General features: G+C 40.2%; 1 protein-coding gene across 2 annotated transcripts; it reads right to left on the bottom strand.

The window, feature by feature from the left end:
* Window positions 1-5,453: 5,453 nt before the first annotated feature.
* LOC117773939 (oligophrenin-1-like) lies at window positions 5,454-24,706 on the bottom strand. Of its 2 annotated transcripts, none has more exons than XM_034605827.1 (25): window positions 24,122-24,706; window positions 23,916-24,086; window positions 22,707-22,802; window positions 22,208-22,269; window positions 21,212-21,283; window positions 19,728-19,829; window positions 19,508-19,618; window positions 19,186-19,290; window positions 18,954-19,083; window positions 18,753-18,853; window positions 17,704-17,795; window positions 16,386-16,464; window positions 14,215-14,248; window positions 13,994-14,056; window positions 13,250-13,324; window positions 11,764-11,848; window positions 11,277-11,335; window positions 9,934-10,039; window positions 9,640-9,799; window positions 9,362-9,509; window positions 8,287-8,589; window positions 6,871-7,018; window positions 6,537-6,587; window positions 5,733-5,781; window positions 5,454-5,620 (listed from the first exon to the last, which is right to left on the bottom strand). In XM_034605827.1, the coding sequence occupies exons 2-25, from the start codon at window positions 24,067-24,069 to the stop codon at window positions 5,615-5,617; spliced, it is 2,391 nt and encodes a 796-aa protein (XP_034461718.1). In that variant the 5' UTR covers window positions 24,070-24,086; window positions 24,122-24,706; the 3' UTR covers window positions 5,454-5,614. The 2 variants fall into 2 exon arrangements, with proteins under 2 accessions (XP_034461718.1, XP_034461717.1); XM_034605826.1 differs by having other exon boundaries at window positions 23,916-24,089; window positions 24,127-24,706.

Below are 24,706 nucleotides of genomic sequence, written 5' to 3'. Positions count from 1 at the left end.
GTCAAAGACTACTTTACCTTTTCTTTAAGAAAATGGGGGAGAAGATGACAGGTCATATCAGATTGTAGAACAGGTGGCAGCCATACAACCAAAACTCAACATTAAGCATTTGAAACATTAAAGACGCGTCACTATTCTAAAATCAAATATCCTACATCGTTTCTTATAAGATAGAGCAAAGTGTCGAATTTGAACCAAGCCACAAAAGAAACAGTTAAACTAAATTGAATACACAATCTTAGTCCTGTACGTATGGCAGAATTGACGGGAAACACACACTTCACTCACACATGTTGTCTTCAAACAGTCAGTCTCTCTGAGCCAGAACAATATGGACATCTTGAGAAGACACTTCAGGTTGACAGTCATTCTGCATTTCAAACCTTTTCCCGTCCAGTTGAAATGTTTTCTCCTGGATCGGCCCCCTGATCCAGATTTGCATCAAAATGTAATGGGCTCTTCATTGACACATATCACATCCTTCTACCAATGTTTGTGGAAATCCGTTGAGTAATGTTTGCGCAATCTTGCTTAAAAACAAACAAATGAACCAACAAACAAACAGACAGGGGAGAAAGAAGGTAAAATAAGTTGTTAAGAAGTTTTGATATTACATTTCACTGCACAGCTTCAAAGTTCATTCATACATGAAAATTAGATGACATTTCAATCAAAAGGCAACATGAATTATTTTTTGTTTAGTGATAATAAACAACATTTCTTACCAAAACTTAACAGAGTCTTAACAACCAATCAAACCGTTTACACTACGAGTCACATTCACCTATTTACATCCATCCATAAGGTGATTCTATATATGTGGCACAGCCGCCAGATTGACCCCCCATCAGATTATTTTTACATTTACCATAAACTACGTTAAAGAAAAGAAAGGAAGCCCTTCAGTCACTTACCATTGTTCCTCCCAGACAACACGGTGTTGACAGCATCATGCAGACAAACACTGGTGCCAGAGAACTCAGATTATTGCAGTGATGTTCCAACAGGACAATAGATATAAACTCACAGCCACCTTAAAACTGGAAGGCCCTGAGATGTCAAATGTGGAAATCCATGACTGCGGTTGCAAAACCTCACAGATAAAATCCAAGACAAGAAACCCCAGTGGAATGCTTTGAAGATAACCCGAACAAAGACACTGGAGAGGAGCTGATGAGAAGTGTCACCATTGATCCAGTTGAACACATTCATCAGGTTTTTCCTGAATCAAGCTGGTAAAACACTTTGTACATATGTCCATACACTCTTTGTGCAGTGAGTGTAACTAAGACTGAATCCTTTCAGTAAAAGAGTCTGAATCCAGCTGCTGCGTGTTTATGACAATCCAACACATACAAAATCTAACGAAAAACTTCTGTGGCTTCTTCTGCCTTGTCCAATAATTTTCAACAATGTTTTATTACTCTGTATATCCAACACTTTTTTTAAAGACAGTTTCTTTTACACGCCTGTAGATGCATGCACCAAGTGTATATCTGTCTGTGTAACGTCTAGCTTTACACAAAGCACTGCTCAGACATCCATGTGTTCCTCCAGTTACCTGTTTGTGTTCTATACTATCTGACAGCTGTCCCCTGCATTGAACGATGGCGACACTATCAAGAGGCATGAAAAATGTGTTGTACAGTGCACGGTGATAAGATGACAGTTTTCATCCATTGACGTTAGTGAAGCTTGTACTTAACTTCATCCGCACAGGTCCTCATGTCTTTTTCTATTAAAATTTGCTATGTGAAAAGGAAGGGGTGGGGGGAGGTGAGGCGATCTAGTCGCTACGGACAAGTATAGTTCATGCATGAGCCTTGACCCGAATGCACCTACTAATTATAGCCCTGAAACTTGATAAAGACGTGTCTCCTGTCAGTTGAGACACTCTAGACAGACATGTGATTAAGACAGGAACCCAGATAAAATATTATTCCTGTGCAAAAGCACTAATCTGATTTCGAGCATTTGTATTTTAAATAAGCGGAAAATGCTTAAGTTTTAATCAAAGGATAAAATCCAGAAACCGATATTCTTCAAGCCTTTCTACATTTCCTGAATGCACTATGTTGTACGACTGTTCTTAACAGTTACACTTTGTTTCTCTTTAATCTTGATAATAACACTGTTCTAAATAATGCAGTAGTCTGTTTCTATTAATCCTGTATAGCTTTATTATGCATTAGACAGGGTGGAATCTGAAGGCATTACCAGTGCTGGTGCCTCGCGCATCTCAATGAGCCACATACTCTCGATAACCCTGGGTTTTTTTTTCAAATATTGAAACGACTGAATCACAGTAGGCTGTGTTTTGTTGTATGTCAATGGACAGTAGCTGGTATGTGCCCGGTGTACTGCATATGAAGCTCATTCTTTGTACATGAAACAGTAACTGTATATATTGATTTGTTTATCGTCCGTTTTGGTGTGTGGACACTTGACTTTTACAGTCATCTCTTGTATGATTTATACCTTTTGTGACCTGCTGTGTGTTTTTCCAATTTGTGTATTTTTCAAAAAGATGTAAAGCTGCATAATCTTTTAAAAGCAATTAAAAAATACTTCTGACTCTAAAGATGTTTGTTTTGAATTTCTAGTAGTGAAGTATTGAGGTTTGTCATTTCCACAACCAAAACAGTAATGAGAAATAAGCTCTGAGGCTTAACTTTCATTTCAATCTAATAGTTAATAGTTGGATTGCAACATAAACTGCTCAGTAGCAGCGGAGAGGGAGAATTAAAGCTGTGAATATGTTATAACATTCCGGCCTCTCCAAAGACCAACACCACTTTGTAAACAAGCTGTTTTAATCATGCTGGAGTAATAGTCAGTTACCAATGAGGAAAATTTGGTAGCATGGTGCCATAAATGGAAAAAATAGAGGGGCGATTTAACAAGATTCAGGTGGTAGTACATTCACAAACCAGTGGGATACATTAGCAATAAATACAGCTTGGATGCAGGTTTGAAGAGCCAGTAAACAGTGAGTCTGCTTCACTGAGAACACACCTACTTTTGGTCTTGTGTGAGCATGTTTGCTTGTGTGTGAGAGTCCTTGGCCGCATGTTAATTTACCAAAGCTCAACATAATTATGAATTGGCCTGAAATCAGCAGGGGAATTTCCACCTGACCCTGATGTGGGCCAACCACCCGCCGCTGCAGAGGATGGTACAGTCACAGTAGCTGTGAGAAACCTCGAGGCAGTGAAATAGGCAGAGGTGGGGAGGACTGGCTCGGGCTGGCAGCGGAGGATGGAATGTGGTCGGAGGAGTGGATGACAAAATAAATACAATGTCTACAACAGGCTTTTTATTCAGATAACTGCTGAGTGCATAATGCTGAGAGGGGTTTTCTACTTCTCTTTCATTACCAATATTGTAGGTAGAAAAGTTCATGCCATAATTTTTTAACTTAACTGCTATTTGGATTATATTTTGCTTCTGCATGTTTGACCTGTTGAAACAGGATATTAGTATGGGAGTGAATGAAGGTCAAACCACATGGAGCCACAAGATCAAATACGCTCCTAAAAAGCAGGAGGGACAAAGATGAAAGAAGATCACAGTCAAAGTCAGAGGCTCTGAGGCTTCTTCAAGTATTCAACACATGGAGGGAGGGATGTGAAAAATGAATAACAATCCATCCACTGTCAGAGAATGCAGTACCAGATGTCACTGAGATTGCTCCTGTATGAATGAAACCAAATCAAGGCTTGTTTAATAGTTTTAAGATGCACCCTGATTTGTTCACCTATGTCACAACTCTGCACACTGTTCTTGCACTTTGTTCAAAAGCTTGAATACAAACTAAACGCAACTAACAACTTTAGGGTTAGGGTTAGGGGTCATCAGAGTCATCAGACAGTAACACAGAAGTGCACGGAAATACACAGTGGTCAAGGGAAGAGCGTGTTGTTTTCATTTTTTTATTGTTTTGGAAACCAGAGAGCAAACAGAATTTTCCATTTGGGTTCACCCAAAAAATTATGCAAGTGTAAAACGAACATTTCCATGTTAAGAACAAAACAAAGAAAATGGAGTGTTATTTATATTGTAACAGTTTGTATCAGTTTTGAAGACAATTTTGTATTCAATACAATTTTTAACTGCAATTAAGAATGGACAACATGACTGCCCCCCAAAAGTGAAGCCAAGGCGTCTTGATCCTGCCCTGGTGGCTTACTGCAGTATTGGGAATAAATCCTGTCTCCTCTATGTTTGTGGATGGGACATAGATTAAACAAAAAATTCGAAGTACGTGTCAAATAATTTTTTTTATCAAAGTGGTCTTTTTGACAGTTTTTAATCACACTGATGTTTCTGCAAGTGCTTATTTTTTCAGTAAGTTTTGTTTTAATTAGTTATTTGATTCTATAAAAACGGGGTGAAATGTCATGATTGACATGAGACTGACTCGAGCGCATGTGTCGGCAGGACCTCGCTGCTGTGGCTCCATCCGCCGATTACTACTACCCAGGCTCCAAATATGCAAGATGAGGGCTTTCGTATCCTGGATATTTTAACTTAATTTCTGTATAGAGCGTGAAAGTTGATTTTGACCTGCTTTCAGATCCCAACAATACATTTTTGGTGCAACAAGTTCCAGCAAACATCACCTCTTCAAATTAAAAAATCTAAGACAACTCTGTAAAACCTGACCTACCTACAAGAGTAAGACATGACTGATATCATGGTGAGAAAGTGAGGGAATGAGAACTTGAGGTTTTAAACTAACACTAGCATTATATGTACACTTAAACTACACTGACTTTAATACACAAGACACTTTTTAGCAAATACTTTTCTAATGCCTTTTTAAAAGTGCTTTATTTCGGAGTGACAAGCTCCGTCTCCGCTGAGATAATTAATATTAAAATGTTCCTTTTTGTAATGGACTGATTAAAATAGCTTTTATAGTCATAACTCCATTGTGAGAAGTAGCTTAAGATGAATTCAATTGTCCAGTTCCATGACAAACATTTAAATCTTCTCAGATTTCTTTTTGAAATCCTCGTTTGTTTAAATACTGACATAAAATCTTCAACTGTTCTCTCTCTAAACAGAGTTTGTCTCAATTGCTTTGCATAGCCACAATATCTATAGGTAAATATTAAGACCTATATGCCACATTTCAGTATTTTTGATTTAACTGATTTGAGCCAGTTTGAATTAATTAGTCTTCTTTGGGACAGCTATTTCACACTGCTGAAAACAAATGTTAAAAATAAGGATGAGTCATAGCCCATTAAAATAGTTAGTTCCCACATATAAAAGTTTCATTTGAACAGTTAAACACTGTAAAACGACAGAACATTGTGACATTATCAGTGTTGTCTGATGTGGAAGGCAAAAGAAATACATTTACTTCATTCTAATTTTCAAACACTGACAAAGTTTCCGTAGAAGCTCATTCAAATGCTCAGTTTACTTTTGTGTCGCCTCACAACAGGATTCTTATCATCGAGTCCAGGCGCGTCGAGAGTCACTACCTCAATTTAACTGCCGAGATCAAAATCGACTGAATTCATCTGCGGCGACTCCCTCCAGCTCAGTGAGCTCCGAACGGCACACGAAGAGGTCATGCGACGCGGTCGACATCTCCTCAACTTCAATTCTGAGGATATAACACAAAGAAAATACGTCTTACATAAATTTAAATACATGAGTGCACATTTAAGTTCCAGTTTTTGTATACCAATATGGTGAGGGAATTTAGGAACTCTCACCTCTTTCTTTACATTTGTCGCTGTTGATGGTGACGGAGAGGTCGGTGGACTGAATTAGAAGTGAAAAGAAACACAAACAAACAAATAAATCAGTTTAAAAACATATTTATGGTGGTGATACTGTATTTGCATGTTGGTATTGTAGTGTGTATAAACCAACACACAACAGTCCTTTTAAAAAGTACCAATTCTGTGGGACAACAATCACTAAAGCCACAATCAGCAGAGGTCACAGCCTCCTTCTTTTGGACACATTCATGCAAACTGGATCCAACACTGACAAAAGACATTAAAATAAACAAAGAGCTAAACTATCTTTGATAAAACTTCCACAAAACCCTCCCACTCCCGATTTACAGTCTCCCTCTCTGAACTTGTTTTGTGTCGGACGTGTCTGGTGCCATTATTACATCATCAGTAGCATCAGCCAAATTGGGAGAGGCCTAATGTGCAACCACTCAGTGTCTGTGTATATGCGTGTGTGCGTAGGTATTTTATTTAGAAAAAACGTGGAAAAATAATCCAAGAGTGGAGGAGGAATAAAAAGAGCAGACATTTCACAAGCGTGTGAGGGAAGAGCTACGGCTGGAGTGCTGCACATCTGTCTGAGCAGGAAGCACAAACAGTCATAAGCACAAAACATTTTTTATAATGTGGAGTTAACTCTTTAGAATGATATTATTCATTCACTTGATATGGCTATTACCAATTATGCCATACTAATCATTAACGACTATTATACACACATATCTAATGGGTTTAATATTAAACAAGAGCATAGCAAAATAAATGTTTTTTACATACCTGCCTACTTTCCTGGAGGCATTCTCAAAAAACTTAGTTTTAGAGGCAACGCTGCAGAAAAAGAAGAAAACTGACTCATTAGTGTTGTAGATAAACATATGATTCATCTTGTGTTTCAAACATTTGTGATCCAACAGTCAGCTTTGCTTTTTTTATGCCCACCAGTTTTGTGGGTTTGACATTTGTGTGATGCTTCTCTACAGGAAATGATTCCTTTTTAATCAAAACAGCAGCTCTGACAGTGGAGTATTTATTGTACACTTCTGCATTTTCATACCTAACAGAATGCAAAAATAAGTGGCCGCAGGCTTTTGTATCAGAGAGGAGCACTTACTAGGATACGGCCGAGCTCTCGCTGCTGGCTGCAGTTTGGGGCTTTTGTGCAGCGGGCAGTCTGGAGGGGGGCTCAGGAGGCCTCACTGGGGGTCTGCAAATGGCATGTTTCTCTGCGGACTTCGTTCTGGTCAGACCATCAGAATCTCCTGAAAAACAAAGACAATGCTCAAGCTTCATGTGATGATGCACGGTCACATGCAGAAATTTGAGAATTAAACCTCACTAGGTTCAACAGATTCTCTGTCTGCCGTTTGGTGCAGATCAGGTAGTATCGAGGGTGATTACAGCCTTTTTTCTGAAATCGTCTGAGATCTGTTGCTGCTGCTGGAAACGTGTGTGTGTGGGCGTTTCTTTTCAGGCTGTAAAGCCACAGGAGTGAGCTGAACATGCTCACTGCTTCAGCATTCCCTTTCAGTGATACGCTACTGACCTAAAAGAGAGCTGAAGTCTACAACACTTATTTACTCTCCGAGATATTTAACATAACAATTAACTAGTCCCTGAGAAATGAACAGAAATGTAGAAAAAGGCCATATCTCGCTATGCTTAAGAGATAAGATAAGATAAGAGAAAAATTATCCTGGATCCGCCCCTGATCCTGATCCACACTCAATTTAATGGGCTCATCCCTGACCCATATTTTAAGTGTAATCTTGCTTACAAACCAACCAACAAACAAATGGACATGGGTGAAAATATAACCTCCCTGGCAGAGATAATGAGCAAAGACTTTGGATCTGCAACGTAACAGTGACTGATTGATCATCCACCACAAACTCTCACATATGCTTCCACATTCTGTAGATGATCTCCTTCCTAGTGACACTGTTTGGGTGAAATAAAATGAAGCTAAAAGTCTTTATTCGTTTAGAAACCATCTAAACCAATTAAAGAATCAACTACTTTCTCATTTGTTGAGCAAAGACCGGAACAGCTGGACGTGTTTTAGTTTTAACCACGACTAAAACAACAAACCGCAACAATCAATTACAAATCGTTGGGAAAAAAAAAGAAAATTGGATTTTGGATGGCAAAATGCATTGATGAAACGAGAATGACTCAATTATGTTGAATTTGACCAACAAATCACACATACAAATTATTTAATTATGGAAAGCTATTGTGATTTGATTTATATGTGGGGGAACTCATTTGCATATAAGCGAGTAAGCTTTAAGACATTTTCAGCCAGCCAGCCAGCCAGCCAGCCAGCCAGCCAGCCAGCCAGCCAGCCAGCCAGCCAGCCAGCCAGCCAGCCACACACACACACACACACACACACACACACACACACACACACACACACACACACACACACACACACACACACACACACACACACACACACACACACACACACACACACACACACACACACACACACACACACACACACACACACACACACACACACCTTCTCTGTTGGCTGACGTGCCCTTCGGAGGTGGTCTCCTGCTCTGGAAAGAAGGTACTCGGCTCACATAGACTCCAGATTCCCCGTTTGCTGCAGAGGAGGAATCAGGCCTTTGCCTCGTATCGTCTACCTTCCCAACGTCAGAGTCCGGGGGTCTGTCGGGGCGGTTCGATGGCCTGGGCATCAGCGGCACTCTCGGAGGAGGGTCTTTTGGCATCATTGGAGCACAGCTTGCAGGTTTTGTCCGTTGGAGGGGGACGGGGCTCACAGTGACGTCCGCTGCGGAACTGATCTCCTGACCATCTGTTACAAAGAAACCACATAACAATTATGCAAGGCTGCGACTGTTTGTAGTGGAGCTCAACATAGAGACAAGTAATGAATATGTCTGTCAATGTGCAAGATTAAAAGATGGGAAAAAAAGCATAAAAGATCACATACAATACCATGTGATCTGGTGATACAACTACTGAGCTAGCACATCACTGATTTAAGATGACACCGAAATTATTGGTTAAAGAATTCCACACTCGCACACCAAGCTTTGGATTGATCATACAGAGGTGGTTATTTGGCTAAACCAAGAGTAAGTAAAGAAGAGTTAAATATCACACAACACTGGGAGGACAAGCTGCAGGTGCTGCACATTTCTCTGCCACAGTGTATGAGATGATGGAGTCACACCCACTTAAAGAGCAGTTCAAACCCAAGGAAAATTACATGATTTAGTCAGAGGCATTTCAATAAAAGACTAATAAAATGTAGAGAAGATAAGTTTATTTGAAAAAAATAAAACCACATGAGATTTTTAACTATCAACAATCAAGGGTATAAAAAGAAAAAAAAAACAAAGAGAAAATAAGTAGATTTTAGTTTGACAGGCAGATGAAAAACTTTGTTATGAAAATATGTAATAACTGTATGGAGTATGTTATGGAAAGTAAAGCACAGTTTTCTCTATACTCCAGAAGAAATGACCCTGCAGTAATCTAATGTATGTTCAGCACAGACAGAATGAGATAATGATGAGGATGACAGCGACAATCAGGCCCCGAGGAAGGAGGCTAATAATTACTCTCAGTGTTCTGGTAGTTGTCGTGACTAAGCGGTTGATAAACACGAGGTGGCCGCTTGGAGATTGTGATGGGCTGCCGCTTTCTCGGGGTGATCCGCGGAGGAGGGACAGGCGGGGCGGTGCTGTCCTCTGGCGTATTACTGAAGATCTGTAATCACAAGAGAAAAGAGGTTACAGTAACACTTGGGTTCAGCAGCTTGTGTTTCAGACACATGCAGCCTATAATGCTGTGAAATAAACGAAATGATGTTTTAAAGATAAAAAGATTGAAACCGTACCTTTTTGTAGTCCTCTATCAGGATCTCAACGACAATGTTTTGGAACTTGATATCCAACATGGCCGCGACAGTCTCCTCCTTCGCCCTCATCAGCGTGGGTCCAAAGATGACGGCCATGTTAGAAGGGGTCATGAGGTTTTCATCGCTGTGGCTGCACACACTGTCAAAAAATATAAAGCCGGGCTGGATAAAATGTAACTAAGCTGTTGGCCCAGTTAGTGACACATTAACTCAGAGGACCTCTGCGATTGGTAGAAACAGTAAATGACAACAAAGCCCGGTGACGGCACTCACGTCACCAAGTGTTTGATTAGCATCTCCAGCATCTCACGATTCTTCTCCGGTACTTTGTGGGTAAGAGAATGAATCTCACTCAGTCGAAAGTCCAGATTATCTGACTCTGTGACAAAGAAAACACAAAGTTTATAAAAGGATGAACCTTGAATGTGTGAAGATAAATATGTAAATAAATGATACAAATACACATATAAACATGAGGGAGGATGCAGACATCCACTGTAATGGAACTAGACTAACAAAACCAACTCTCCATAACAAAGTCAGGCCCCCATTCATTTAATGATGAGAATTTCCAGGAAACTGAAGCCACCGGTTGTGTAAAGGACCACCTGTAACATCACAGCGAAATGAGGCTGATGCTATTAAACTCACTGCCGTCTCTGTTTGACAGCGAAGTGGTGTGACAGACAAAAACAAACAGTGGGCTTAGATTTCCTTTAGTCACCACAGTGATATAATCCTGCCTGAGGACCTGCTGAACCTACAGTCTGCACAGCACTGACGCACTCTATCATACCTCAAGGCAGTGCTTACAGTTTTTAAGTGATACTTAAATTACGTTTTTTGAGCTGTGAACTAAATTATACAAGTGTTCTTTGGTGAAAAACATCAATTAATATCCTATTTTTTACCAAATTTATACAAGAATCTACATTTATGGCTCACTCAGTGTTTCAAACCCTCTTGGACCTTGCTGGGAGAGTCAACCGTTTGGGACGTCTCCACATTATGACATGTATACAAATTTGAAAATATTTACACACTCATTTCAAATCATTCTCATTTCCCTGCTGAAACTAAACCCCTAAAGCACTACACTGGCTGAAACTTCTGACTATGCTGACGGGCTAAATGGCTTCATATGACCTTTCTATCGTAAAAGTGTGTCTGCTGCTGCTCCTGGAGTCGTCGCTCATGGGGAGACAATGTGGATAACTTCGATATTGTGGGGTGGTGGGTGTGTGGTAGACATGTCTAAGCCCAGCCTCCCAGGGAGCGACATTTAACCCAAAACTAAAAAGAAGTTACAATTGCTGTTACAACAAGAGTAAAGAAGAATAACTGTCCAAACTATCTGAAAAGATTTTCTAAAATTCACACAAGGGAAAGTTTTTTCTCGGCATGAGTGCATAGCAAGCACTAACCTTCCTGACGTCTGTGACATCTAAACTGTTTTTAAGAGGAAGTAGTTGAACACATTTACACATTTACATAAGAAATTATATATTTTAGTGGTAGATCTACAGAAGCTCCAAGAGGAAAATTTATAGCAGGGGCAGAGATAGTGACAACCTCAGCTAATTTTAGCACTGGATCATTTCCAAAGCATGTCTTACTTGCAGCACGCATGAGGTCCGTGTGTCGACCGTAGGTCATCAGTGGTTCAGACAGACTCCTGCACATAAATAAATAAAGAAACATGAGAACACAGTGTGATACAACTCACCACATGAAACAGCTAAAATGTCTGGACTCACTTATTACACTATTATACTAGAAAGCGAAACCTCTGTCAAGGCCGCATTTGTTATTGTAATTATAGAAGACTGTTTGTTTTGTGCATCTTGATCTTAATCTGAAAATCTGAATATTAGATCTCTGTGCAGCAATGAAATCACCAAACCTTCAGGCAAGTTAGACTAATAACCAATTGTAACACATTTTTTAAATTATGATTAGATTTTATTCATTCATAATTAAATGCATCTTAATTATACAGAACAAATATTCAGCTTTGATCATTACAAAAATAAATTTAAACAAAATCTGTATAGTAAGAATGATATGGTGCATTTACATGTGTCAATATATAGAGAAACCCACCTGAGGTAAAACTTCAATGCACTCGTGATGGTTTTAACATCCAACTCGCTGCTGTGAAGGTCCACATCAGCTGGATTTATGGGGTCTGTGAAGGAGCAAATCAGAACAAACAAGTACCAAATATTTAACACGGTTTATACCATATCTTATGTAAACACTGAAAACCACCTGTGATCAGTAGCTTGATTTATAAAAGGCATTAGATTTGAGTGTGACACATGTTAGCTCTGATTAAATAATGATAACAGAAATGCAGCGTGGGGCCGAGAGCTAAAAGAATAGTTAAATCAGATTGTCAGAGTGGGAAAAGCACAGGAGTAAATAATCCAATGAATGAAAGCTGAATTCCATTTAGCTGCTTCCCTTTCAGGGTCCAGATGTTATTCATACTCACTACCTCCACCAAGGGGATTATTCACCCCTTTCCGATTGTTTGTTGTTTGGTTGGTTTGTTTGTCAGCAGGATTAAGCAAAAAATACTGGGCGAATTTCCACGTGGTGGAAGGATGTGGTTTAGGTCAGGGAAGAACTGACTTTTGCAAAAAAAAAAAGTGACGGATCAAGGATTTTTTTGACATTGTCACTTATTTGTAAGACAATCCATCTTGATTAAAAAAGGTACATTTAGGGAACTGATTTCTATGAGTGTGTGCAATTTGGTGCAGATCCAAATAAAATCTGGATTTAGCAGATTTAAATGTGGTTTCATAAGGCGACTGTTGGGCCTTGGCGGAGGTATGCCCAATGCCAGTTAATGTTGTTTGTGCATTTACTACTATGAAAAGTCAACATGTCTGTGTCCTATGGAGGAAAATCCCTAGATGTAAATCAAGGAACAGACGTTTAACCTGCAGTAAAAGCCAGCTCTGACATGTTAGCACCATCCAGAAGATATGCAGCAGCTTTACTGCTCATTTGGAGTCATGTTTGTGTCCATGGGATAAATCTTAGTCCAATCAGGGTTGTGTTGATCTCTTTAGCTGCTAAATGCTCCACTCTGTTCACCAGCCAACCGTAACTTTGTCTACATTAGGATGATGAGCAACAAGTGCACAGTGGAATTTGTAGAGCTTTCATTTCTCTACAAACAGCAGCTAGCAGTCAAAAATGATACAACCAGAAAGATCCGCTACTTGTAAGTTGTGAGCCGGGAAGTCATGAGAGAGGCTGTAAAGCTTTTCAGAGCTAGAAGGCACATGGAGTAGAGTCACAGTTCCCTGTTGCTCTGTAACTGCAAATGACCCCTTTCCAATTAGGCATAGCTTTTTCATGCATTCTTATTTTAAATATATATTATTTACAACCACTTGAAGAGTCAAAGCCCCTCCAGAGCAGGCAAACTGAGAGCGAGCGTCCGGCCCCCTTGTCAATTTTACATCCAAAGTTCACAAAAAGCTGCAGAACCCGTTACGTTGCAGAGTCAGGTAGAGGAGCCAGTCGAGTGGATGGACTGATGTAGCACATGTTCACAGGCTTATTTCCTTACCAAAGAAGGTATTTAAGAGCTTCTGCACTTGGATGTTGCTGCCAACTGTTCGGTACACTCCTTCTTGTGTCACTCCTGGAAAGAGGAGAGGAGAAGGGGGGAGGTAAGAAAAAAAAAAAGGGAGTGTAATCTGGACAAAAACCGAGTTGTGGAAATGTACCACATGCTTCTTTTCAGAGTCTGCATGAGCCTGAATTGAGATACAGATGTTCTTTCCTGATTATCAACGCTTCATTTCACTATTTGGTTTGACACCAAACAATGATCCAACCCTTGGATCGTGTGTCAAATTACATGATCATGGTTTGAGCACTAAATTCAATTCACTGCAAGATGAATACCAGTGATGGAAAAACATATTGTGACTGTAAAATTATGAAGCCACATTTGCCTTCGTGATAGAGTTGAAATATTCAGTTTGTAGCATACACTGAGAAAATGCCTGAAATAATGGGAAGGATCATTATTTAAAAAAAACAAAAAAAACAGAGAAACAAATCTTCAAGGACCGTCTCATAATGAGCAAAGGATACAGATATGATGATTCAAAAATCTGACCAATATTAAATAGACTGTATTCCAGATATTTAGACATCTACAAGTGGATTGAGGGGATGTTTTGTTCCTGAGAGCAGCCTGCAGGATTGGCATCAAAATCTATGACTCAACTACGCCCCCTTAAGGGAATAGAGGCAAACTAAGTGAGCGCCATGCTGCAGGGAAGTCTCTAATAGGAACCATTACCTTTTGATTCAATATAGTTGATGCACTTTCGCACAAATTTGAATCCAGTTTCATTCAGCTCCACTGTGACATAAACAAAGACAAACAAAATTAGCAAAGAGGGGCTCTCCAATATATATTATTCAGAATATTTCAGTGACATCAGATGTAAACTAAAGACATGAGACATCACCGTGTCTGTCTTCATCAACTCATCTTCAGACTGAGGAAAAACAACTTACTTTCAGCTTGATTGTGAATTGGGGAGTGATAGATCTGAAATGAAAAAAAATGCAAAAAGGAAAGTGAAGAATGTGGAGCATGTGGAAAAATCCACCAGAGCCTGACTGATGTATGAGACTTGATGGTGATACAAGAGCACAAAACTGCCTCCAGGACACAGTGAAAGATTCCAGGATAAGTGAGGGGAACGATTTTCAGATTATGTCAAATTTTAAGAGCAGACTTAAATAACATTTAAATAATAATAATGCAAAAAGAAAGGAAATGGAATGAGTGTGTTAAGTAAAATAAGAAAATAATTCCTGCATGGAAAACAAACAAACAAATGCAAAGTGACCAAATGCATAGTCTGTTACACATCTGTCAAGTTTTATTAATATTTTATATAAACGTTTGATCCAACTCTACCCCAAATAACTTTTTGTTCTCCTCCACCAATGAAGGTCAGAGGTCAGGGACAGCTACAGGGCAGCTGCAGACCCCACTTCAGTTGAGGAGTGAAGAACCACTGCTTATTCTCAGTTTAAAGCTTAAAATAATTTGACTGTGTACTAAAGCAAGGCAAGTTTGTTTGTACAGCACATTTCAACAACAAGGCAATTCAAAGTGCAGAGTGCAAACGTTACCTGACGTTACGTCTGTAAGTGTTTCGCTTTAGGACTGAAAAATCAGAAATTACTGTCTCTATCCAGAGTTTGAATGACTTTGTTATCCCCTGAATTGAAACCACAGTTTGGAGAGGCACTTGCTCTTTGTCCTGCACTTTAATGCCAAACAGTTTAAAAAAACAATTACTGGAAATTGAAGTGAATCTGAAGTGCAGAATTACATTTGGCATTTTGGCACATGGGCTCATGCATGTCAACCCTTTCCTGGTCTGGAGATGTGACAAATTTCAAAACAGACTTGTGGCCTGTAATGGATGAGCTGACTGCCCGCTTTCAGGAGGGTTTCTGCTTCCACAGCTCCTGGGGATATTTGTACGGGCACAGAACCTCTAACGTTATGGCCAAAGTTTGTCTACAAGGGCGCGTGTAAAAGTTATTTTCAATATCGAATGAGCTGCAGATCATTTCCCTGATAAGTGGTTTGGTTCATGAAATCTAAAAAAAACAACTGTGGTCAGCAATATTTAGCTGACAAGCAGCAATGACTTCACTGATGATCATTTGAGAAGCTGAAACATGTGAAGATAACATTCTTTAAATAACTTTATGACTTTTTATTAATGTAAATCAATCTTTCCAAACTAATTATTTTCACCACAATTGTCTTCTCCGTGTACCATGACTGGGACATAAATAAAACACCTATAATAAAAACCTTTAAATAAACTCTAATGGCTCCCAGTAGAGTGCATGCCCTGCAGTCCCCTTAAAGTTATTATGAAATGTTCATCATATGCAGAAGTCATTGAGGAAGTTGCACAGGAAGAGGGCACTGAAAAGTGTACCTTCAGTTATTTTCACATCCTCTGACAGTGACTGTTTATGTGTTTGTATGTCCACACCTCACACGACATCCACCATCAAACCGTCTGATACTAAAGAGACCTGACAGAGCACCACCGAAAGCAAAACAGTGTTTCGAACTGATATTCAAGAATTAACACATGATTTCAAACTGTGAATTACGACAAGCCAGGAGCCATCCTTTAGCCACACACTGATGAACTAATGAGCCATAATGACATCACTCACGCCTATATCCTGAAGCACTTAACAGATTTCAAACATGAGCTGTGACTTGTCTTTCACAATAGTTTAATAATCAATTAATATGCTCAACTTAATTTGTTTCTCTATCATTTGTTCCAGTTTTTCTCTCCAGGGTTTAATTGATTTGTCTTGTGAAGATAGAACACAGTTAATTAGGTGTGATCCAATCAGGGAGCTGTAAATGATGCATTTCAATAATAATAACAATTGTAGCCTCTAACAAAAGAAGTTGTGATTACAGATTTAACTATCTGCCAACATCTAGGGAGATTTTATCCCCAAAAAAAGAAATCAATACAGTTTGGATAGACTCTGACATGCTTTGGAATCCTAAACTGATGTTGGGGGTTGAATTTGTGAGCCCAGTCGCTGCATTGCTTTTCAGTATTTTGACGGCAAAGCACAAAAAAATATCCTAAATATAAGAATAAATGAGATGAGAAATAACTCACAGGCTCTTTTCCATCCATGGCCTCCATCCACATCTTCCTGTCCCCCTCGGACAGAGCCTGGAAAGTAACGGGCGTGTTTCTATGGAAACGGTAACAGAAATGCCATGAAGGAGACAAAGGTTGCAGTGAAATCTTTCAGTCACAGGAAGCACAGCTACAGTCCCTAACATCAGTGAATAGTGCTCTCCCATCTGTCAAGCTTGTGCGTGTCATGAATCACACACACGTTTTAGAGGGTGGACAAAATAACGAGAACACAGCAGAAAGGACTGAGTACGTGTTTGAAGTAAGTGATCATGTTCTGTGTGGTGCTGATGGAAGCAGGAGATAAATAAGACATAGCATGAAGAGATGATGAAAATCCACTGATGCAATCTGTCGACAAGTGAAAGCAACAAAATCAGGAGCCAAATTTTACAGCTTGTAGGCGACTGAATCAATTGTTAACGAAAATAACTGCGGGTTTAAAGCTATTTCTGCCAACCTGTAATTATGAACACACAATTAAAAACCTTTTACGAAGTTTTATAAGTAACTTTTCTGTCATGTATTAGTGCGTGCAAACGTGAATTGAGATAATTTGATGGATTTGTGTCGCTAAAGACTGAAGACGGTGATGGGGCTTCAAAACACACTTTTACTGCATGAATTATTTTTTCCTACTAATTATGTTTCTTGTGTCCTTTTCCTTTTGTTGTGTAATTTGATCTGCCGTCTTAGATTTTAGATAACATTTGCCCATAATAACATTTAATGTTTTATTTTACTTGTTTTTGTTTGTCCTCTTTGGGTTAGGGGTTAGAGGGGTATGCAAAGTAAAATACATCACTGTTCATTCTTGTCTTCTGGGGTCAAAGGTCAAGGTCAGATATGATCTTCTACACTAGACACCTTGAGTTTATCAAGCAGCCGTCTAGTCATTATGTTGTTCAGATTCACACGCAAATCAGTTGCTCCACATTCAGACACTTTGCAAGCTCTTAATGCATAATTCAAGCAGCTTTTAAACCATTTAAAACACCCCGCTGACACTACAACTATCTCCACAGACACAAAGAAGTGTCTATTAAAATGCATTTAGTACTGAATGGCCCGCTTATACAAATATGAGCTGTTCTTTCCCCCTGAAATCACTGGGTTTGCCATCTGTTTGCAGAATGTGCCTGTTGCTTAGGGATTGTTTGGGCTACGGTCCATTTATCCCTCACACTCTGTCCTTGGAAACCACCTGTTCACCCCGTCGCCCCAACCTGTTTATCCCACAGGGCTTTCCTATTGCCTCATCTCACACTCTGTCAAATTTGTGTTTTGTGCTAACCTCTCGATAGTTTCCACGTCGAAGCAAAAGCGCTTGTCTATGGACTCTGTCTTCCGGCGAATGCAAGACTTCAATGTCAGCTGCGTGGGGCCCTGCAGGGAAAAAGAGAAAAGTCAGAGAGGTGCTGGTATTCATGACATTTAGAAGAAAAGACAGATGACGAAAGAATCTGAGGTAAGTGGTTAAAGCTACTGTAGACGTCAGAGTATGAAAGGTACACAGATGTTTACACAGATGTTTATCTGTGTACCTTTAATACTCTGACGTATGTAGTATGTAGTTGATACCTTCTATCTACTAATTCCAGAAATATCTGTCTTTCTGTATGTGGCTCGCATATCTTGATAACCATTCATCTTATCGGCTTCACACTTGGCATTTGTGTTGTTAAGGGCCCATGGAAATGCATGGTCGGGTTTGGACACACAATATTTAATTAAGAGGCAAACAGAGCTTTGCAGTCAGTGGGGGTGGGGCAGTTTGCCTTCAGTCTGTGGACCAAGTTTAACATGTCTTTTTCTATGTGCTTGGATAACCTACAGGAAAAGGTGTTTTTACTTCCTGTGATGGGTAACGACCAAGAATGGATAACCTAGGGGGACAGCGCCAGTGTCTTCTTTGAAAGTTTGACATACTAGCTTATACTGCCGCCATATTCCAGAAATCTCTGTCTATATGTCTGTGGAACGAATCTCTCAGGAACCGTTCATTTTATCAGCTTTACAGTTGGCATGTGTATTGTTAAAGGCCCAAGGAGGTGTAGTGTTGAATTTGGTGAGATTTGTACATTTTTTCCAGTTCGGAGTCTTAACAGGTGAACGGCTCTTTGTGCAGCAGCAGTGGTGCAGCTTCAAGGTTCTGTGGATTGGGTCCAGCAGCAGGTCTTTACTTGCCGCAGCTCAATTAATGCAGGTCACATTTATGGTTTCAGAAAGAAAAGCTGCAACCAGCGTCAACACAGGCCAAACAAACGGCCAATTCCAAACAGGCAGGTTTAGAACAGACCCTGCAGTAGTCTACTTAATACAGCACTCTTTTTCAAAAAGCACCTGTTTAGTTGTAGGCTTCTGTTCACAAGGTACCATGACCAGCAGTCTTCCCTCCTTGTGATACTTGCAATAATATTTCACCCACGTCATCCCCAAAGCCCCTGTGAAGAGGAATAACAAAAAAACAAACAAGAGAGATCATATCAGATGGAATTCAAACAACAAAAACACAGGCTCCGGTGTTGTACAACTTGCACTTACACTTCTCCTGGCACTGCAGGTAACCCTCCACTGGCAGAAAATTGTGCATTTTACAGATCTGCGATGGCTGCTTCATTCTCTTCATCAGCTCCTCCATCTCCTCACGAGTGCTCTCATAGTGGTTTCTTGTCTGCAGACAAAAACAGACGGCACTCAGGAAAGTTACAGTCGCCCTATTAAAGGGTATTAAATCTCATCACTGGCATTGCTCTCTGCCAGCAACAACACTCACATTCTGCAAGCTGAGCTGCAGCTCCTGCTTATAAGGCATGAAGTCCTGAGTCATCTCCACTGTCAGGTTGTTGAGCGTTAAAATGCTGTGAAGAAACGCCAGCACCTGTCCAACCCGAAACATGGAGTACATACTTTACTTAACTATCACAGCAGTCAAGAGCAACAGAGGAAGAATGGATGGGTGATGATTTTAATTTAAGAACATTTTTCTTTTTCTTTCGATCCCTCGTCGAATGTATGTGTGTGAATGTGTTTGTGTTTGTGTATGTGGGGGGGGGCAGGGAAGTGGAACAGTATGGGAGACCACAGGCGACACTCACCGGCTCCACCACATCAAACTTCTTCCTGTCCTGCACCTGATGGATCTGGTACACGTACTCCACTGACGATTCGTAGAAGTTCACCCGCTCTTTGTCCAACAGTTCATCAGCCTGCGGTGGAGAAAGAAAGGACATTTCAGTCAGCAGCTCTCAGTTCTACATTTTATGACATGACTGATGTGGCAAAAAAAGACCAAACTGTCTGTATACTTCACCCGACCTCTTGAAGTTGACTCTCTTTCTTCTTGGCAGAGATATTCAGGTGTTTGTCCAGCTGAGAGTAATATTTTTCACTCTCTTTCTCAAACTTCTTCTTCTTTTCCTGCAGGACATATGTTAGTTGGGAAGATTAGAAACATTTTCATATGATTAAAAGAACATTTTAACATAGTATAGAGAGAAACAAAAAAGCTTCATAGAAAAGTTCAGTCATCATGTCCTCTAATCATGACTTCCTCTTAAGAACTGTTACTATGAAGATTTTGGTTAATTACAATATTAACCATATTTCCTTTTTTACATAACATAAATTTGTTTAAATGATGGAGGCCAAGCTACATGCTGCATGAGAGATTCTGCAGATGAAAAAATAAACTTTTCAGCACTCTCAAGTGGACAAAGTATGTAATGGAGACACTGATTTGTTTTAATTATGAAGAAACTAGGATTTGTTTTATATGATATCGATCCACTGACATTAACATTAAAACCTGCTATTAGATGAACAGAGGAGTCTATATGGTCAAAATGAAATAAAAATATTGGATAAACAGGCAAAGCAGTTACTGGATAAATGTTTTACACTTTATTTAAATGGTAAAACAAAAACTTAAAGTAAATAAATGGCAAACAAAACAAACTCAAAATAGTTTAACTAAAAAGAATCAGCTAAAATCAATGCATCATATTAAAGGGCTGTGGGCATAACAGAGATTGGAAATCACTGATCTGACTCTTGTATTATTTGTTGTGAACTATTACACTTATTTTCTCTAAACAATTTTTACTAATTTAATCTAAGATGTAATTAAAGGAATTGTTGTTAAAATTTGCCAAATACTGAATAACTGACAAATTATAATTGAAATGCAGTGTGTGGTTACCTGGAACAATCAAAGAAATGTTTTACATTACATTAGTTTTACATTAAAGTAATTGTTTTGAAGAGAGTATTTAATTTTCCAGGGCATCTAGGACCTGAATAAGTCATATATCATCAAAACAGTGAACAGTTATGGAAAAAGCTGGGTAATCATTACACTGAAGGGAAACCACATCGCAGTCTAAGAGGCGTCTGAATGTCACACTGGATAATCAAACTAATATCACACAGTTTCCTGATGACTCAAGATGCAAAAACATGAGCTGCTCTGAACTAGAAAACTCCTCCTCGACTTTACACATAACATGTAACATAGCAAGTCTTGTCAAAGAGGAAGAAGAAGACACCGGCATCTTTTTGTTGTTAACCAGGTGGCTGTTTCTCTCATATATTTAGAAATAGATTAGGGGAAGTAGATTCTGACATCCTCTGACAACAACTCAGGAACATGTAGCAGTTCAGAAAAGTTTTAATTTGCGCTACACAGAAACAGATCGAGCTATGAACCCACTGGAGCAGAGAGTTTCCAGTGCCAACTTCCTTTATTCATGTTAATGAGCCACATTTCACCTGCAGAGCAGCGGAATCACAGAAACACTCACTTTAGTTACTCCTATTTGCTCTTTTCTGAACTTCTCCAGCGGCTTGATGAGAAGATCGGAGGCGTTCTGCACCTGGACAAGTAAATATGAAGAGGCTGTTACTGTGGTGCAGGTCACACAGGACACAGACGTTCTCATAGTTGTCCCATAGTAGGGGACACACCTTTCACCCCCAAGGTGTCCCCAAAGAACAGGTTTTTGCTCTGAAGATTATCACCAAAAACAGCCTATAACAAACTTATTCTTCTATCTTTGAGAGGACACTCATAGACATAATGCATCCCCTAACCTAAACCTAATTCAAACCCGAAACTAAAACCAAGTATTAAGCCTCAAATGAAATTTGTGAGGACCTCACTCTGTAAGGTGTAAAAGTCTGTAGATTAAGTAGTACATGAAGAATATGTTAAAAAGGAAATGTAGGCGTGAAAATGTAATTTCTCCTCTCAGAAGCACAATTTACCAGATGACCTCGTGCTTTAAAATATTTGATCTGCATCCAGAAAAACCGGTTTAATAGCAGGTGCTGCTACTTGTGTCTCCACTGCTGAATTGTGAGGACGAAACAAAGATGAGATTGTAGCTGAAGTTCAAGGGATGTGAAATAACCACAAAGAAAACGCTTAACGTGAAAACAATATAATGACGACAATGATATTACAACACAACTGCATTAGAGAATGAATTAATCAGTGTTGTTTCGGTTATCGTGAGAAAGTGTGTTCATTAAAACAGAAGCAGAAATGATACAAACACAGAAAGAGAAATGTATCCGTTAGCAAAAAGGAACATGAAAACCAAGAGAGGAACTAACAAAATAAATAAACCAGTATTCACCTTAGCAGGAACACACATTTACACCAACACAATGTAATCTAGTGGACATGTTATAACATATTTCAACCAACACAGACAAATATCCGATGTTGATATTAGTTGATCTAATGAGGTTTCAAATAGGATGCAGAGTCAACATGGAGGAAACCGATAACCCACCAGCATCATCCTGTCGTGCTCCGCTTCCTGCAGGAGACCAGCGAACTCATGGAACGACTCAGCTGCAGGAGAAAACAACAGAGATGCTGAGGACTGGAATAAAGACTTTGCACATTGTTATCTCAAGTGTCTGATGCAGGAAACACAGTCGCAGCAATTCGGAAAAACTTTTCAGCAGTAACATGGAGTTGAGAGAGTCAATGATTATAGTATTTCCAGCTATTCTTATTGTCATTAACCTCTAAGGCTAAAGTTTCTGTTTTTCCAAACCACTTAATTTCCTGATTCCTCACATTCGAGTTGAGGAATCATCACTCGGCTGCCAAAAATATTTGTAACAGCTGATTGTGATGTAGAACTCTGCTCAATTTATAATAACAAATACAAGGAAAAGTAAATGGAAAGAAACTGCAAGTTCTCTGAAAGTCAGTTCATGGTCATAATTTTAAAAGTTTGTAACTTCTGTGTTTTTATTATCAGTGTGTCTGTAGGAGCTTACCGATGTTGATCTCATCGTCGGTCAGGGATTCACCGATGAAGTCGAGCTGGAACATGCCGAGGGTCTGAGAAAACCTCTGCACGGCCACAGAATAACCTATAATATGAAGAAAGCAAGATTAAGTCATTTTACAAATCAACTGACTGGAGCTCCACAGGCCTCAGTCACAAGTTCATTTAACTGTAACGTACAAATCTCTCAAAAGAACCCAAAAAAATACAGGATTATTATAACTGTGCATTTTTCTTTTTATCTCTGCGAGGAAAGTCTGAACGACTGCCTTGGCAGCACAGAGCAGCAGCAGCAGCAGCAGCCAGTGTGCGGCCGATGCAATACATTACCCCCCCTGCTACGTCTGGCTTTTATTACTAAAACAAAACAGATTCTGTCAGATGAGTTCTGTGGATCACTTTGCCTGAGGAAAACCTCCTCTCATATTTGAAATCCTTCTTTAAGCAATGGATCTTTTTTTTTTGATCCCATCATTCAACCGTTACACGTTTTTTCCATCAACAAATTGTGCTTTCTGTTAAATGACTTTGTCCTGATCGTCCTGTGTTGAGAGAGCGAATGTGACGCTCGTGAATATCTCTCAGTGCAGTTTACCCCAACAATTAGTGCTCGTGACCTCAGGCTATTATCTGCAGTGAATACAGGACCCTCACCACTCTGCAGCACCTACAATGACAGTTTGTTTCCGAGGGGGGAGCGCTTGTCATTGGTTGTGAAGGCAGCAGAGAGGACAGTATCTTGGCCAGTCACACAAAACAAACAGAGATCTCCCTCATGAGTAGTAGTGCCACACTGACCCACATATACACATCTACAGTGCTGCGTCCCCTGGCTCTGGTCCATACTATCAGTGGGACTCTACAACCAGCAGCAGGGTTATGACACACAGATGGTAGGTGGGGAAGCAACACATGGAGAGGTATAGTTACTGCAGTGGGGAGACAGCTCTTGTGTGGTGCGTGGCTCATCCTGCACATCTGCACCAGCTCCAGCTTTTCAGACCAGCCTGCTTGGCCTGATCCCAGGGGAGCACTACTGGCACCTCCCTGAAAGAGCCTCTCCACCTCCCACATGGACTCATACAAAGGGCCCACTGATGCTGACCCCCACCATCACACCACTACACACACTCTCCGTGCAAATCAAGCTGCTGCTCATATTAAAAACCCAAGTCAGGTCGGGTGGAAGCTCGCTCACCCCTGATCGCAGTGATGACACTGTTGCCATCTTTGATCAGCTCTTTGAGGGACTTGCTGGTCCTCTCCAGCTCCACCTCGTAGCACTTGAGGGTCTCTCTGAAGTCCGGACTGTCCAGGTAGCAGGCACTGAACTCCAGAGGGGGATGCCCCATCTTCTTCTTCTTCTTCTTCTTCTTCTTCTTCTTCTTCTTCTTCTTCTGTGTGTGTGTGTGTGTGTGTGTCAGACAACAAGAGTCACTGAGGTTGTGTTGGTGATCCCAGCAGCCTACGCTCCTCCGCTCATTGCTGCTCGGTGGAGGCGCCTCCTCGGTCCCATCTGTTCAGGGGAGCAGCAGCCATGGTGTCCGTGGGAGCCTGACGGAGCCTGAAGAGCCGCTGGTCCGGTGTGGAGGGAAGGAAACAGAGAAGAGGAACCGTCCACACTCACTTCCCCTCTTTCCTTCGCCTCACGCGCTGGTTCGACTCTATTTTGACCGGAGCCTGCGCCTCTTTTCCACTTTTCCTTGTTGCTCAAGTCGTAATTAAAGAAAGGCGGCCTGAAGCCCTGTGGACGCGTTCCATTCAGAAGCGTTTCCCCCTCTCACGAGTCCTCCTTCTGTCCTTCCCCTCGGTTTGACAGCATAAGCTATCTTATAAAACCATCCCCTCCTCACTCAACGATTAAATACGTCTCTTAAACTGTACAGCTTACTAAAATAGAAAAGAGACACAAATCAAACCACAAATATTCGCAGAGAGTGTAAGATAAAGCTAAATTGAACGTAACCAACTGGCTACGGACGCAAAAAA

Source organism: Hippoglossus hippoglossus, chromosome 14 (genome assembly GCF_009819705.1).
Source record: "Hippoglossus hippoglossus isolate fHipHip1 chromosome 14, fHipHip1.pri, whole genome shotgun sequence".
NCBI classification, from domain to species: domain Eukaryota; kingdom Metazoa; phylum Chordata; class Actinopteri; order Pleuronectiformes; family Pleuronectidae; genus Hippoglossus; species Hippoglossus hippoglossus.
This window is presented reverse-complemented; position numbering and strand designations above follow the sequence as displayed.

Bases quoted from the DNA above. Each gene is read 5' to 3' on its own strand.
- LOC117773939 (XM_034605827.1), bottom strand. From the start codon at position 24,069: ATGGGGCATCCCCCTCTGGAGTTCAGTGCCTGCTACCTGGACAGTCCG. The intron at 14,057-14,214 runs GTAAGTTGTTTT...TTTATGTCACAG, and splicing joins AATTCACAATCAAGCTGAAA to TGGAGCTGAATGAAACTGGA. The intron at 11,336-11,763 runs GTGGGTTTCTCT...ATTTATGTGCAG, and splicing joins GCATTGAAGTTTTACCTCAG to GAGTCTGTCTGAACCACTGA.